The 17,233-nt window shown below is 51.3% G+C and overlaps 1 protein-coding gene across 1 annotated transcript; it reads right to left on the bottom strand.

Moving 5' to 3' along the window:
• Positions 1-2,630: 2,630 nt before the first annotated feature.
• Positions 2,631-14,461, bottom strand: Ssc4d (scavenger receptor cysteine rich family member with 4 domains). The gene is made up of 10 exons (XM_055606162.1): positions 14,296-14,461; positions 12,687-12,722; positions 12,270-12,575; positions 10,887-10,964; positions 10,082-10,396; positions 7,941-8,018; positions 6,978-7,052; positions 6,549-6,860; positions 5,503-5,580; positions 2,631-3,998 (listed from the first exon to the last, which is right to left on the bottom strand). Exons 1-10 carry the CDS (start codon positions 14,459-14,461, stop codon positions 3,682-3,684), a joined length of 1,761 nt encoding a protein of 586 aa, XP_055462137.1. The 3' UTR covers positions 2,631-3,681.
• Between the last annotated feature and the right edge of the window lie 2,772 nt (positions 14,462-17,233).

The following is a 17,233-nucleotide window of genomic DNA, read 5'->3' as shown; positions in this document are numbered from 1 at the left end:
TTTTTTCAAAAAAGTTACTGTGATGTAGTCTAGGCTAGCCTCAAAATCTAGCTCCTACTGCCTCAGCCTCCCGAGTGCTCACAATTACATGACTGTGCCACCACACCCTATTCTGATCCTGGTTTTATAGTTTAACAATCCTTGTGGGTGGGTTAAATGTCCTCCATGAAAGGGGGCGGTGGTGCATGCCTTTAACCTCAGCACTCAGGAGGCAGAGCAAATCTTTGAGTTTGCGGCCTGCCTGGCCTAGAGACTGAGTTCCAGGACAGCCACACACAGAAAAGCCCTGTCTGGAAAAAACAGAACCAACCAACCAACCAAATTGTCCTTCATGAACACGACAGTAGAAGGATTTCGGATATAGCTCAGTTGGTAGAGTGCTTGCTTAGCACACATGAAGTTCTGGGTTCCTCAGCATTCCGTACAAGAGCAGTGGCGGGCACGCCGGTAATCCCAGCCTTGGGGTGGTGGGTGGAGGAGGAAGGAGCAAAATTCAAGGTCATCGCTAGCTATGTAACAAGTTGGAAGGCAGCCTGGACTACGTGAGACCTTGACTAAAACATTTTAAAAAGGGAAGGGGGAAGAAAAGCAGCCCTTTGGCCCAGGGGTTGTTAGTAAATGCTCTGGGTAAGCAGCGAATGTCTGCAGGGACTGAAAATGTCGCCTCAACACGTCCCTTGGGAACGCTTGACCTTCCTTTCCCTGTACGGACTGCCCACAAGACTCAAGCCCATTGCCAGACCAGACCTAGACCTCTCCCCAAGCCAGGACCCTCCCAGACGGAGGGGTGGGTCTCAAAGAGGGCGGCTTAACGACCCTTTCCACCCCCACCCCGCCCTAACCTGCACTTTGCTGTGACTGGCTAAACCGGTTGCTGAGCTGTCCAATCAGAATCCTTCAAATAGGTAGAGGCGTGGCTCGCTTCCGACCCAGGGCGGGCCCTCTTTTGAGCGCCTGCGGTGACTCAGGAGGTGACTGGAGGGGTCGGTAGGGCCGAGCCACGTCACGTCCTATCCTGACCGTGTCCTGGCCATCGAGGCTTGTGGGACTCAAAACGGAATCCCAACACCTGGCCCCTGATGTTTTTTGGTGGTCCAGGAAAACGTGGACTTTTTGTTGCCTCCATTTGCACAGAACACTTCCGGGGTAATGCCTGTGAGCAGGAAGACCCTGGAAGTTTGGAGTCTGACCTCACGGGAAGTCAATCACAGCTGCCTCGTTCTGTGCTAATCTCTCGGTCCTCAATGTGTGGCTCCTGCTCAAGTTGTCAGACAGGTAACAACAAATAGACACAGAAGGCTAGCGAGCTGCACTTGGGAAGGAGGACCGAACTTCCTGTCATCCTCAGGAGCACAGAGACAGGACTTCATGTCTCAGTGATGACGGCATAGATGGTGAGGAGGGGCTGGGGACGAGATGGTTCAGTGGGTAAAAGCACTTTCAGGAGTCTTTGGGACCCATGTGGTGGAAGGAGAACTCCTGTGACGTGAAATCTACCACACACGTGCTTGTAATAATTTTATTTTTAAGATAAGAGGGGCTGAGAGATGGCTCAGCAGTTAAGAGTTCAGTTCCGGGCACCTACGTGAGGTTGTTCACAACCATCATTAATTCTGGTACCAGGGGCTCCAATGCTTTCTGCCCTTGGTAAACACAGGCACATGTGGACAACATACAAGACCCTTACACACACACACAAAAGTTTTAAATCTAACAAAATAAGAGGCTGGAGAGATGGCTTAGTGGGTAGGACCGATTATTGTGTAAAGTTGAGGATCTGAGTTCAGATCCCAGCACCCAGGAGTAAAAGAGGATGACTGTAACTTTGACACAGACAGCTGAGACAGACAGAAGGACTCCTGGAATTTGCAGGCCTTTAACAGCTCTGGGTTCAGCGAGAGACCCTATTTCTCAGGAATACAAGAGTGACAGGACATAATGCCTGATATCTTCGTTTTTGTTTGTTGTTGTTTTTTGGTTTGGTTTTTCAAGACACACACATCTTGGGGGGGGGGAGCAGATTTGGAGTTGTGGCTTAGTGGTAGAGTCCTTGCCTTCTGTGAATTAGGTCGTAGGTTCAATCCCAAGTCTCGCAAAAACAAAACAAAAAACCAAGCAAGCAGAAATGGAGGCTAAACGAAGCATCAGCAAACAGCAAAGGCAACAAGGGGGCAGGAAAATTTGTGCCAGGTGTAGTGGCTCATACCTTTAACCACAGCCCTCAGAAGGCAGGGAAAGGTGGAGCTCTGAATTTGAGGCTAGCCTGATCTACTGAGTGAGTTCTGGGACAGCCAGGGCCACACAGGAAAAACTTGTCTTGAAAACCTAACAACACACACACAGAATGAACCTAGAAAATCATAGGTGGGGAAAGGGAGGAAGGTGGTGGGGCCTCTTTAGAAGCCCAGGCTGCCTTAAACTCCTAATCCACCTGTTTCAGCATGTAAATGCTGGGATTATATATTTCTGTCACCACCAATCCAGGCAGGGTCCTGGGCCCAGGTCTTTTTTGTAGCCCAGGCTCATCTTGAATGGTTATATAGTTGAGGATGTTCCTCCTGCCTGTGAATGCTTTAAAGAGTTATTATCACAAGTGTGTATTACCAGAGTAAAAGTTGCTTTTGGTTTTTGTCATTTTATTTTCTGAGCTTGTTCAGTCAGGTTCTCTCACAGTGCAGCTATGGCTGGTCTGGAACTCACAGCATTCTTCCTTCCTCAGCCCCCTCTCTCCCAGTACAGGGACCACAGACATGCACCAGCACAGCACGCTGGACTTCCTTTCTTTTCCTGGATCTAGATTTGTGGGTGTGGAATAGAATGGAGAAGAGGACCAGAAGCTCCTCTAGGGGCCTGAGACTTGCCATGGTGATTCAGCATTTCCGGGCTATGATGTAGAGAATGTGGAGAACTGGATGACGCTCCTGGACCACAGCCTTTCACTTCTATGCTGGTTTTCTCCAGAAAGTCCTTCTTGGAGTCTTTCCAGCTGCTATGGTACAGGTTCTCAGACAATGACCTCAGTTAAAAGACCAGGAGATAATGCTTTATTGACTTGGCACCTATGAATAGTGGCTCCAGGTTTCTTTGCTACTGCAAAGTGGAGGCTCTGTGCCCAGGGACATTGGAAACCAGAGATGCCACAGGAAGGGCTCCTCCTGTCCCTGCTTTGACCCCTGCAGCCCCCTTGTTCAGCTGAGCACCATCTGAGTCCAGGTCGTCACCCAGCAGGGAGGGTGATAGCCTAGGACCTTCTGCAGTCCCCTGCCACTCTATAGAAAAAGAATACCCCTTCTGCCTCCCTTCTTTTGGGGGAAGATCAAGATAGGTCATTGGAGGGGTTTGAAGGCATTTACAGAGAGCCCAAGCCTCATGGATATGGGTGGAGAGAGGAAAGGTCAGGGGGTACTATGTAAGAGTTCCCCCAAAGAGAAGTGAGGCATTCTTCCACATTTTCTGTTTTGGCTGAGCAAAACATTGCTATGTTCACTGTCCTGGGCCTCCAGCAGGTGACAACAGCCTGAGGTCACGCAGTAAGAGGGGGGCAGGCACTGTAATGCAGCGTCCCCCATGCAAGGAGAGAAAGGGGCACCAGGAACTGCAGAAAATCAAGGAGGGCATCCCAGACAAGGAGGGGCAGTTCCTCATAGGAGACGATTCGATTCGGGAGCAGAGCCAGCTGAGTCACAATGGCTGGCACAGGACACTGGCATCCTCACTGTGGTCACAGTTGTGGACATCCCAGCGGATATGAGAGCACAGTAACAAGGTGCTCTCATCTCCTCGGCATTTGACATTGTCCAAGAGGATGGGGCCTTGGCCTGGACCAAAGTGGGCCTCGCCAGGGGCTTCCAGAGCCTGGCCACATCCCAGCTGACGGCACAGGACAATGGCTGCCCGTAGGTCCCAGGCATCATCGCAAACAGTGCCCCACCGCTGTCCTAGGAAAAGCTCTACACGCCCTTCACATCGGTGGGTTCCACTAACCAGGCGGAGGTGCCCTGTGTTGGAGAGAAGAACCTGGGGTCAGGGCTGGAGAGCTGGCTCAGAGGTTAAGAACACTGCCTGTGTGAGTTCAAATCCCAGCAACCACATGGTGGCTCAAACATCTATATGAGATCTGGTGCCCTCTTCTGTTGTGCAGGCACAGTAGCAGGCAGAACACTGTATAAATAATAAATCAATCAAAAACAAACAAACAAACAAAAACCCATGGGCTCATGGGACCCAAGAGATGGCTCAATGGTTGAGGACAGTTGCCACCAAGCCGGATAACTTGAGTTCTATCCCCAAGACCCATCTGGTGGAGTGAGGAGACTAATTCCCACAGGTTGTCCTCTGACCTTCACATTCATACTGTTTTTTGTTTAGAGTATGTGAACACATGCATGCACATACAACAGAAATAGACACTGACACAAATAAAGAAAAAATGCTGGACACGATGGCACATGCACGCTTTAATCCCAGCACTAGGGAGGCAGAGGCAGGTGGATCTATGTGACTTGGAGGCCAGCCTGGTCCACATAGCAAACATTAGCTCAACCAGAGCTATATGCAGTGACACAGTCTCAGCACCTTAGCCACAGGCTAGCTATTTGGAAACTGTAATCATATCTTAACCTATTCCCCAGAGTTTACTGTCTCTGCTTCCACACCTGGATTCTCTAGGATAATTTTTTACTTTTCATATTTATTTTTGTTTTTCCTTAAGGTAGAGCCTTTGTATATGGACCCAGCTGGCCTTGAATTCACTATCCTTCCAAACCAAGTCTCCAGAATGCTGGGATGAAAGCCATGGACCATCATGGCTAATTCTGTATTCTCTCATTGTTTGCTTCAACAGAATTATCATTCCTTCATTTTAATCCCAAATGGAGAAATCTCTAGGTTGTTTTAGTGTTTTGAGACCCAGGCAGGCTTCAAACCTGGCATGTAGCTATGGTTTAGACAAAGCTGGCCTTGAACTCCTGAATTTTCTTCCTTAGACTCCCAAGTGTTGGGATTACAGGGTGCTTCAATTTATACGGTACTCTGTGTTGGAGATAAAGGCTGGGGGTCAGAAAGGGCTGGCCCATGGATGACCGAACCTGACGCTCCTGCAGGCTAGACAAGCACGTTACCCACTGAGCAACAGCCTCAGCTTGCCACCCTCAGTTCTAGACTGCTCTAAAGTTCAAACCACCTCCTTCACCCTGGGTATTTTACTCCCATTGATGAGGCCTGAGACAAGTGTTGTATGACTTGATCAATAATCCAAGTTTGGCCCTTTCTCAATCCAGGTCCATCTTTTTGTTTGTTTTTGTTTTTTCGAGACAGAGTTTCTTTTTGTAACAGCTTTGGCTATCCTGAAACTCTCTTTGTAGACCAGGCATGTCAGGAACTCACAGAGATCTGCCTGCCTCTGCCTCCCTAGTGCTGGGACTACGGGCGTGCGCCACCTCGCCCAGCCCACCTTTTCCACTCAAAATTCCAACCTCATTTCCAGTGGCAATAGACACCTACCATCTCTGGGCCAAGGGCTGGGCATTCGGGTGGTCTCAGAACCAACCTGCTGGACCTGGAGTCCCAGCTCCTCTGGGCCTGGCTCAGTCAAGGGCAGGAAAAAAAAAAAAAAAAAAAAAGAGATGGCTGTCATATTGGGGAACATGCTGCTTAGAGCCAGTTCACATTTCCTACCTTACCCAGGTTGTACAGAAAGAACCTTGAAGAACTGTTCTCGTGAGCCTGGGCATCAAATAAAGGTGGAGATAGCACTTTCTGCAGCAAGCAACGAATAGAAGGAATTGACAATGTCCCGCCAGGCTTTGCAAACGCCCTTTTTTCATTGATAGTTCTGAAAAGTCAAAAGCCAGCTTTGGGAAAGTAGTCCGTTTCACCTGCTTCTCTAGTAGTAGAGAACCTTGACTCAGCAGGGAGGGAATAACCAACACAGCTCTTTACAAATCTGATATCACAACAGGAATCCTCCCTCAGCCGCGCCCTCTTCTCTCCCTGCAGAGGCCTCGCCCTTCCGGCCACGGCCCTACCGCGCAGCCGCTGAGCGCCCGAGGGTCCGGCTACCCGACTCTGCGCCACACACTCCCGCTGCAGTGCAGCAGAGATTGCCACGCCTACTCCCCAGCAGCCCCCGTCTACCCTTCACTGCGGCGCCTGCTGCGAGGCCACGCCTATTCCCCAGACCACCCCACCCACAAGGCAGTGAGTGTCTTCCCAATCTTGGAGCCGCCCTGAACGCTACGCAGGTTTCGCCCAGGCCTCCTGCAGACCCGGCCCCACTCCCGCTGTGAGTGCTTCGAGAGGCCCCGCCCACAGGGCAGCGGGGTCCCACCAACCGCGCGGCTCAGCCGCTTTGTGCTCCGCCCCCACGCGAGACCCAGCCCCTCTCCTGATTCGGCCCCGCCCACATGGCCTGTGGGCGCATGCGCAGGACCGCGCCTGCCTCGCCCCGCTGCTCCGCCCCTTCTTCATGGTGTGCCCGCCCACATACCCTTCCCTTTCGCCCGGACAGTCGCTCCTGGGACTCCACCCCTCCCGCGCCACAGCTTCACCTGCGCACAGCGCTCCCGCGTCTTCGTGATGGCCGCAGTTGTGCTGGCCCCAGCCCAGGTGGAAGCAGTCGCTGAGGCGGGCCTCGGTACCGGTGCAGCCTACGTTGTCCAGCAGCACAGGGCCTCGGCCATAACCAAAATGACCGAGGCCCGTGGCGCCGAGCGCGGGCCCGCAGCCCGCCTCGCGACAGGCCACGCGCGCGTCCGCGAAGTCCCAGTCGTCGTCGCACACGGTGCCCCAGCCCCCGGCGTACAGCACCTCCACGCGGCCGCGGCACGGGCTCGGGCCGCCCACCAGCCGCAGCCTACCGCCTGCGGGGCGCACAGGCCGGTGCCTGAGTGCTGGGCTGCGGCTGCAGGCTCCGTACTGCAGCCAGCCAGCGTCCCACCCGCGCCCACCCACGGCGGCGCCCCCGTAGGGCCACTTACTTTTCTTCCCGGAGGCCCAGGCTGCTGTGGTGACCTTCACGGTATCTCTGGAAGGCAGGGCACCGACTCCTGTAGCTGTGGAGACAAGGGAGCCTTGGAAAGACGCGAGAAGACCATATACCACACCCACGGCTCACTCTGCCTCAATCCCAGAGTCACTGCACTGTCTGCCGAGTAATAAACACATTTTGAGTTTTTACACCCCCTTCTCTACAAACTACAGGCTCGCGGTATGTAGCCTTGGCTTGCCTGGAACTCACTAGGTAAACTGAGCTGATCTCAGACCCGCAGAGCTCTGCTTCCCCAGTGCTAGGATTAAAATCTTGGGTTTTGAGACAAGCTCTTGCTGTGTAGCTTCAGTGGGCTTTGAACTCCAAAGCTGACGGCAGTTTGGTGTGACCCACCGTGGCTGGTTTAGGCGCTGCTGGGGATGAAAACACTGGACTTGCTCTTGATAGGCAAACACTCGGTCACCTGAGTTACATCCCTCAACTCCCGAATCCTAATTATAGTAATTTAATCACACCGATGGCTGCAGCTCTAATTCCAAACTTACTTCTAACCTTGATTCCTGATTTGAATTCCCTCACATGGCCTCTCGGTTCCCTACCTCAGCAGCAACCCCTAATTTAACTCGTGCTCTTTTTTGGGGGGTGGGGGGTACGTTTAAGACAGGGTTTCTCTGTATAGCCTTGGCTGTACTAGATTCGCTTTGTAGACCAGGCTGACCTCCAACTCACAGAGATCCGATTGCCTCTGCCTCCTGAGTGTTGCCATCACACCTGACTTTGATTCACAACAAGTCTCTTATCCAGCCTTGATTCTTCAGAGCTCTGGGTGTCATCCCTGCTCATCTCTTCTCACCCCGTCTCTACCATTTGTCCCTTTCCTGTGTGTCTAGAAGAGCTTTCTTAGTTCCCACCCCTACCAGTCCCAACCCAGCTAGGAGGGCAGGCTCTTTACCTCCTGGCTCAGTGTGCCACACCCAGTCTTCTTGAGTGACAGAGGGAGGCAGGGCTGTGAAAGTTGGAGGGTTCAGAACTGGAGCAGGAGAGAAGACAGAAGGGTCAGTTCCAGGGCTGGGAGCCCTGCTAGGATGTAGAGCCCTGCCCAGCTTTGACAGTACTAACTTAGGTGTGGTACACAGATGTATGTAGGTCTGTTCATGCCTTCATTTCTGTGTCCAGTGTTCTTAAAAGCTTAATGTGTACAAAGCAGAAAGATGGAGAGCTTTCCCAACTAAGGGCCTCTATACTAATTTCTAAAGGACTTACAGAAAAAGCCAGTTTTATGCTGGGATGTAGCTCAGTTGATAGAGTGCTTGCCTAGCAGGCATGAGGCCCTAGGTCCACCCTAGCATCACATAAAATGGGTGTGGCCATACAAGCCTGTAATCCCAGCACTTTGGAGGTGGAGGCAGGAGGACCAGGAGCTGCTTAAAAGAGCGACACAGAGGCTAGAGAGAGGAGGCAGTTTTACTGAGAGAATTCTACAGAGATGTTGAATGAGAGAGCATGATAGACACAGGTGAACACAGGAGCCAGAGAATGAAAAGGAGCCAGAAGAGTAGAGCAGTTTGAGGTCAAGAGAGAAGGCAGACTGAATAAGTCAGCCAAGAGAGAGTTTGAGCCAGAACAGCTGAGCTGAACCAGCTGAAACAGAGCTCAGTAAGAACAGGAAAGTGTGAGCTTATTAAGCAGTAAGTCTGAGAGGCTGAAAACGTTCTAGGCCTCGGTTAGATTCTACAGAGGCCAGAAGCTTCCAGGACTAGATCTGGGTTAGCAGAGAGAGGCAGTAAGGCTTTGAGACAACAACTGAACCTTTAAAGTTCCTTTTAAAATAGTCACCCTTTCAGTACTGAGTTCAAGGCTAGGCTAAAAGAAAGGACTGAAGAATCTTTATCCTACACCATAGATAAAATGAGGCCAGAAAAGGGGAGGGAGCATGAACTCCACTGAGCAAGATCAGTTGTGATTCTACGAGGGCTCTGGACGCCTCTTCGGATCTCAGCTGTTCCATCTGTAAGCTGGGAATGATGCCTTTGGTTTGCTAGAAATACTTTCCAGCTAAGAGAACAGAGTCCATTTGAGAAGTGGTGGTGTGGCCCTATCAGCCTTATTTGCTGGGCTGAGGGTGTACTGAGCCCAGTGACAGAGTATCTGGTTTACATACACAGGTTTTGGGTTCAATTCCTCTGCATCTAAGAGCAACAGTAACCCATCTGTTTGGCTGGGTGTGGTGGCTAGTGCCTGTAATCTAGGGAGGCCGATATAAGAGGATCATCACATATTAGAGGCCAGCCGGGCAAGAGCGAGAGCCTGCGTCAACCAGACAAAAATCACCTCTATTTTATTTTACTTTGAGGCAGGTCTCATCAAAGCCCTGTTTGGCCTTGAACTCAGAAAACAGCCGGCAAGTACCTCCTAAGAGCTGAGATTAAGGGTATGTACCACCAGGCCTAGCCCCTTCCCCACCTTGGACATGGTTTTATGTAGCCCGGGCTGGCCTCGGATAGTAGGGATACCCACAATCATTATGGCTAACGTCCTGAGTACTGGACTATAGGTATGTCAGTTTGCCCGGTTTATGCGGGGCTGGAGAGCAAACCCAGGGCTTCATGTATGCTAAGTAAGCACTCCTTCCTTCAACTCCCCTACATCCTATGCCCCAATGCCGACATCTTATTTGCTGAAAACACCTCCCAAATTGGAGAATTTGGTCCATGTGGGGAAATACTCTATTATTAGATCCTCAGGATTTCAGATAGCTGGCCTGGGTTCTGTGCTTAATTATTTTGAACGTATTCTTTGAGGGAGCAATCTGAATAGTCCATGAAGAATACTTGGAAATGGCTAGAAAATTCTGGAAGCATTCTTAGTAACAGAGGAATACTACGATGGTCTATGCAGCGTGTGTGAGGATGAGGGTTATACTGAGTTGTTTCCCCAGGGCAATAGTACAGGTAATTTCAGAGCCTTTCCTGAGAGATCTGGAAAGTACAGTTAGCCAAACGCCTTTTCCCATCCAGCCCTCAGTCAGCCTCTTCCAGTTCCTCTTCCCACCCTTCCTCCTTCGAAAGGACCCGCCCCCCGTGCCCCTGGCACCTGCACAGAGCGCCCCAGCATCCTCGTGGTGTCCACAGTTGTGCACGCCCCAGCCCAGGCTCTGGCAGGCTGCCAGGTGGGGCTCACCACCTTCGCAGTGAACGTTGTCCAGCAGGATATGCCCGGTTCCATAGCCGAAAAAGGCGTTAGTGGTGGCGGCTAACGCGGCCCCGCACCCGAGCTGGCGGCAGACCACGGCGGCGTCCGGCAGCCCCCAGTCATCATCGCACACCGTGCCCCACAGGCCGCCATGCAGAATCTCCACTCGGCCTTGACAAGGCCCGGCGCCGCCCACCAGGCGCACGCTGCCCTCGCCTGGTGGATGGAGAGGGGTGGGAAAGCAGCATCTTACAGGGCCACGAGGAGGCATTTTCATCCACTTCCTTAACGCACTGGGCCTCCCCGGGGACAGCTCCATGGGCCGTAGAACCAAAACCCCAGGAGGGCCACGCTAGTCAGCCCACCCCATTGACCAGGCCTTCTGACAGTTCAGACAATTGGATTGTGGGGCTAAAGGGGTTTAGATTGTGTCATCCTGACCCAAAACCAGCCTCCTCTTTCCTGTCCCTGCTCTACAGGCCTTCTAGAATATGCCTGTTCGTCATGCACAGCTGCCCCCCAAAACCCTCACTTTGCAAGATGTAGCTGCCTCACCTCTTCTTCCATGAAGCCCTCCCCGCCCTCCTGGTAGATGGGACCCGCCTCTAGGCTTCATCCCTCTACTGTTTCTCAAGAGGGTCCTTGTTACTACAGTGCAGACATGAGGCTCCCCCCCCCCCTCTACCAAGCTCCCACCGTGACTTACCTTTCCCATTTTGGAGGGCTGTGGGGGGTGGTATGCTGGCCAACACCTTCCTTGTTGGGGGCTGTGTGTGCAGGAATTCTGCAGAGGAAGCAGAGACGTAGAGATCTCTCTGTTCTGCACCCTCATGCACAGCATGGGAGGGTCAGGTGTCTAGAGCCCTCAGCTACCTGCTTCCAAGACCAGGTAGCTCATCTGCATATTGTCTGGTCCCATACTTGCTATGTGGCTAAGAATGACCTTGAACTTCTGATCCTCTTATCTCCCAAATGCCTGTAAGATAGGTATGTGTCACCATGCCTGTCTAAAGGCCCAGCTCATCAATTTTTTTTTTGAGTGTGTGTGTGTGAGTGGTGCTGTCTATCGCTCTTTGTATTATTTATTGGTTGGTTCTAATACGTATTTTAGACTGATTTATTTCATGTGCCTGAGTGCTTTGTGTGCATGTATGTTCATGTACCAAGTACATGCCTCATGTCTGCAGAGTTCAGAAGCACTCTGGATGGCTATGAGCTACCATGTGGGTGCTGGGAATGAAACCTGGGTCTTCTAGAAAAGCAGCAAGTACTCTTACCTGGGGAGCCATCTCTCCAGTCTCTTAAACCCAGTTCTCAAGCAGTTGACATACCTGCAGAGCTCATTACAAACACTAAATTCTCAGGCCCCACTCCAGACCTGCAGAATCAGAAACTCTAGGCGGCAACTACAGCTTGTGTTTTCATAAAGCTTGCCTGCTAGATAATGGTTCTCAGGTTTCTCTGACTTTCTTTCTGTTGCAGCTCTAAATTCAGGAGAGCTCTCGGCCAGGGCGACCCCGGTGGTCTAGTATATAAAATGTGTGTGTGTGGGGGTGTGAGTAAGCCTGCTGTGGTGGTGCAAGCCTGTAATTCCAGCATTTAGCAGGTGGAGGAAGGAGAATCAGGTGTTCCAGGCCAGGATGGCCTGTATGAGAATTCATCTAAGACAGACAGACTGACTGACAGATAGCTAGACAGACAAAATGACAGAAGGCCTGAAGAGGTGGCTCAGAGGTTAAGAGCACTGGCTGCTCTCCCAGAGGTCCTGAGTTCAATCCGCAGCAATCTGGTGCCCTCTTCTGGTGTGCAGGTGTACATGCATCCAGAACATTGGCTAACATAATACATTTATAAAAAGATAGACAAACAAATAAAAAAATGGAGGGAAGGGGACAGGCTCAGTGGTAAACCACTTGCCTAGAACCCTGCTCGTAGTCCAGGAGCTCGCCCGAGCCTGCGCCCTCCTTCACTCCCCAGGAGCTGGCCCGAGCCTGCGCCTCCTTCACTCCCCAGGAGCTGGCCCGAGCCTGCGCCCTCCTTCACGCACTCCCCAGGAGCTGGCCCGAGCCTGCGCCCCTCCTTCACTCACCGTCACAAAGCACCGCCACGTCCTCATAGTGGAAGCAGTTGTGGACGCCCCAGCCCCTGCTGCCACACTCGCTCAGAGAAGCCTCCTGCCCGCGGCACTCCACGTTGTCCAGGAAAATGGGGCCTCTGCCCTGGCCGAAGGCTAGGGGCCGGGGCACCGGCAGCGCCAGGCCGCAGCCCAGCTGACGGCATACCACGTTAGCATCCACCACGTCCCAGTCGTCGTCGCAAACGCTGCCCCAGGAGCCGCTGTGCATGACCTCCAGGCGCCCCCGGCAGCGGCTCGGGCCCCCCACCAGCCTCAGCTCTGTGAAAAGGGGCACAAGCTGGCAATGGGGAACGGGGAGTGCCAACTACAGTGCGACGTGGGCCGCGCTGGCTTGGGAGTCTCCACGATGAGGCGGGAGGCGGAACCTACCTGGAAAGGGCAGTGGAGAGGGCTGGAGGGCGCTGGCTGAAACAGACAGGGGTGGGGCGGGGGACACCGTGAGTCTCTGCCCAGCTTCCCCGTGGGTCTCACCGTAACTCCCCTCCTTTCCCGAAGGCCTCATCATTTCCTTTGGGGACCACTTTATCGACCTCCCTGTTCCAGTGGCCCATCGGCCACCGCACACTGCCCCGGACCCGTTTGTCTACTCGAGCAAACTCTCCTAAGCACTCCCTGCTGCATGCAGGGGTTTTAGCACCGGAAGCTTGTCTTGTCTCTGCAAAGCAGCGCTTTGGTGCATCTTGTTTCTTTTTAAGAATTAATTTATTTTACTTTTTTTTTTTTTTGAGACAGGGTTTCTCTGTGTAGCCCTATCTGTCCTAGAACTCACGTTATAGACCAAGCTGATCTCCAACTCAGAGATTCGCCTGCCTCTGCCTCCCGAGTTCTGGGATTACAAGGCGTGCGCCACCGCTGAAGAATTAAAATTTTAATGTAGCATTCACAGGTGTGTATGCGTGTGGATGTGAAAGGACAGCGTTCAGGAATTGAACGCAGATGGCTTGCACGCGCTTTTATCCGCCAAACCACCTCACTGGCCATTTTGGGATTGTTTTAAATTTTATTTTTATTTTGTGTTTTGCCCATATGCAGTACCGACAGAGGCCAGAAGAGGGCACTGGATCTCCTGGAACTGAAGTTACAGATGTTTGTGCGCCATTATGAGGGTGTCACAATTGAATTTCGGTCCTCTGGAAGAGCAAACATGCCAGGGCTCTTACCCAGCAAGCCATATTCTCCAGTCCCTTTTTAATGATTTCTTGATCTGGAGTCACATAGCCCGGGTATCCTGGAACTTGCTGTGTAGATGATGCTGGCCTTGAATTTTTTACTCTCCTGCTTTTACCGCATAGGTGCTGTGGTTACAGGCCTTGGCCAACATTCGTCACACTTTTCTTTCGATACATACGTTTATGTTCACACATATATGCACATGATAAATATATTTTTTGTATTATTATATATTACTGTTATATGTAATATGATATATAAAATATGTGTTTGTGTGTCTGCACCTTGACGTGTCATGTCCATGAACGGTGTGCAGGATTGCTGGTGTGTGCATGCTCACAGCACATGTTGAGCCACAGGACAACCCTGGAGAGTTGGCTCTCCCTCCACCATGTGGGTTCTGGGGATCTAACCCAGGTGCCCAGGCTGGTGACAAGCACCATCACCACTGAGCCATCTTGATTGTCCTGTTTTCCTTTTGGTTGTTGTTGGGCTTTGTTTGTTTGTTTTTCAAAATAGGGTTTCTCTTGTAGCCCTGGCTTAAGCCCCGGCTGGCTTCGATCAGCCTAGCTCTGCCTTCTGGGCACTGGTATTGCTGAAGACTTACTACATCACTGCCTGGCTTGTTTTTGTTGTTTTCAAACATGGTCTCATGTAGCCCAGGCTGACCTAGAACTTGGTATGTAGCTGAGGATGACCTTGATCTTTTGATCTTTCTGCTTCCAAGGACTGGTCTCCCGCCACAGCTGGACAGTGGGGGAAACTGAGAGCTACGAAGAAGCAGCAGGGGCTGACTTCGAACACTTACCCAGGGGGAAGAGAAGAAGGAAGGACAGTGCTGGGGGGAGGGGCAACGGTACAGCACCCCCATCCCCAGGCTTCCATCCCCTGCTCCATTCATCAGGCCGGAGGCCAATTTGCATCTCTGCTTCCTTGTGTGTCCAGCCAGCGGATGGCTTTTCAGACAGTCCCATCAATAATCTGAGAAGTCACAGCTGGAACATCTGGAACTCAAGATCCCCAATGTTTGCTTCCAGCTGCATGGGCCAGCTGCAGGGGGAAGGACATATCCACATGGGATTGACATTCCTGGTGGAGGCAAAGACAGGTGCAAAAGCTAGGAGATGAGAAAGATGAATGTGGGCCAAGACACGGCTCAGTTGAATGCTTGCCTAGAATTTGACAATGAGAGTCTGGAGGTATGGCTCAGCAGTAGAGAGGCTACCCAGAATCCCCTATTGAAGAGCTGGGAGTGTGACTCAGTGGTAAAGTCCTTGCTGAACTCACACAAGCCTGCCCTGGGCCCATTCTCAATACCACAAAAGGGGAAGAAAAAAAAGATGGAGTATACCTGAAATTAATAAGGAGTTGCATTTGGCTGTAGCTAAGGCTACACGAAGGTAAAGGACGGTTTATGGGCTCACAGGCTGATGGGTTCTAGCCATGGGAGACCCAGTAGCTCTGAGTTTATCCTTTAGGCCTTCGTAACCCATAGTGTAGTTGGTACCGAGGGTAGTTCTTAAATAGCCCAGTTAATTTTAGGGGCCTGTGAGTATATATTTAGATTTTATTTATTTACTGATTAATTTTATTATTATTTTGTTGGTTTTTGGTTCTTCGAAACAGGGTTTCTCTGTGTAGTCCTGGCTGTCCTGTAATTCACTATGTAGACCAGGCTGGCCTCGAACTCAGAGACTGCCTCTGAGTCCAAAGTGCTGGGATTAAAGGCTTGGGCCACCATCTTCCAGTAGATTTGATTTTCATTGTTTTGTCTGTGTATGTGTGTCTGTGGGTATTGGTGGGCGTGTCTGTGAGGGTAGGTTGGTATATGTATATGTCTGGGTGTCTGTGGGTGTGGACAGTGTGGGGGGAAGTGAAGGGTCGGTTACGTGTCTGTGTGAGTCTGGATGTGGCGACTGGGCTTAGACATGGGATTCAGACATGCAGAGCAAGTGCTCTACCATTCAGAAACATCCCTGCTTCTTTTTGTTAGTTATTTAGACTTGCTCCATGTAGCCCAGGCTGGCCTCCAGTTTGCTATGGAGCCAAGTGAGGTTCTCTGATTCTCTGCGTCTACCTCCTGAGTGCCCAGGAGTGTAGCACTGTACCCCATTGTATGTGGGGTTCAGATCCAGGCCTTCTGCAAGATAAGCAATCACTCTAAACAATTCAGTTAATTTCCCAACTCCCTCCCTCTCTCTCTCTCTTTTTTTTTTTTTAAAGACAGAGTTTTAGTATACAGCTCTGTCTAGAACTGGCTACAGCAACCAGGCTGGGCTTGAACTCACAGAGATCTGCCTGCCTCTGCCATCTGAGTGCAGTTACTGTTTGAAGAAATAAGGTGCAGAGAAGTGATTGGGGAAGACATTTGACATCAACCTCCGGCCTCTCATGCACTTTATTTGTGTGCAGACCTACGATAACACACACATGCACTCACACACGGTGGAGCCAGGAAAATCAAGGGTTCAGGTCAGGCTGGAGAGATGGCGCAACAGTTATGAGAACTGGCTGCTCTTCCAGAGGACCTGGGTTCAGTGCCTGGTACCCACATGTTGGCTCACACCCATCCCTAACTGCAGTTCCAGAGGACCTGATGTGCTCTTCAGAGCACACTAGCACTGGGCACACACATGGTACACACACACACATCACACACACACATACACACACACACACACAGGCAACACACACATAAATAAACAAATATATATTTTAAAAGAGTTCAAGGTCCTCAGCTACACGGCTAAGCTGAAGTCAGCCTAAGCTACGGGGGCCATGCCTTGAAAATCAGACAAAACAAAAATCCAGTTACAGTGACTTACTTCTGAGGCAGGAGGACTGTCACTGTTTGAGGCAATACCTGGTTACCTAAGGAATACCAGGCTAGCTTGAGCTATAAAGCATAAACAAAGCGTGAGACCCAGGCTTAGCTCTCCATCCCTCTCCAAAAATAAATAAAATAAAATAATCCCAGAGGCCTCCATGAGTTTGAGGGCCAGCCTGGTTTGAAAAAAAAAAAAAAGTTTCAAACCAACCAGAGCCTGTCTGAAAATAAATAAATGAATGCATACATACACATACATAAAAACAATGCTGTGATCTTGGTGAACTTTTACACAGTTTGCATGATCAGTACCCACAACCGTCCCACAGTTATGCCCCTCTTCTTGCAGCCTGCTGAAGGAGTATGAATGTGGGTGTTGAGAGTTTGGGCTGGGGAGAGATGGAGGCTGTTTCAGAGGCTGATGGCACTCTGGACTCCAGATAATGAGACTCACGAAAGAAGCACAGATGCCGAAAAAAGCTGGGGTGCCAAGCAGGCAGGCCCAGGCTTCTCCAGGCAGACACTCTGGGGGTGGGCATGGTAAGAGCTCAGAGAGGAAAACTGGTCCTGTGTGGGTTCCTTGGAGTCGGAGGTGCCCCTCCCTAGAGAAATCTCTCCCTGGCTTTTGACTCCAGCCTGGCATGCAGACAGTGCATTCGGGCAGAGAGGTGAAAACAGATCTACATGTGGACACGAGGTTTTCAACGCGCCATTCATGGAAGCCCAGGATAGCCCCCAGCAGAAGAATCACCCTTTGTCTTCCTCCTGCCCCGACTGGGGACAGCTGGGACACGGGAAGGAGAATTTTAAGAAGGCTGGCAGCCACAAGCCAGTCTTTTCTGGTGAGGATACATGGTTTCCTGGGCCTTCCCCTGGCTCCCAGGCCACCCACTTCTAACGCTGCCCTTCCCCCAACCCA

This window comes from Psammomys obesus, unplaced genomic scaffold (assembly GCF_907164565.1).
Source record: "Psammomys obesus unplaced genomic scaffold, mPsaObe1.curated_primary_1811, whole genome shotgun sequence".
In the NCBI taxonomy this organism is placed as follows: domain Eukaryota; kingdom Metazoa; phylum Chordata; class Mammalia; order Rodentia; family Muridae; genus Psammomys; species Psammomys obesus.
Note: the sequence above shows the minus strand (reverse complement) of the source record. Positions and strands in the feature narration are given on the sequence as shown.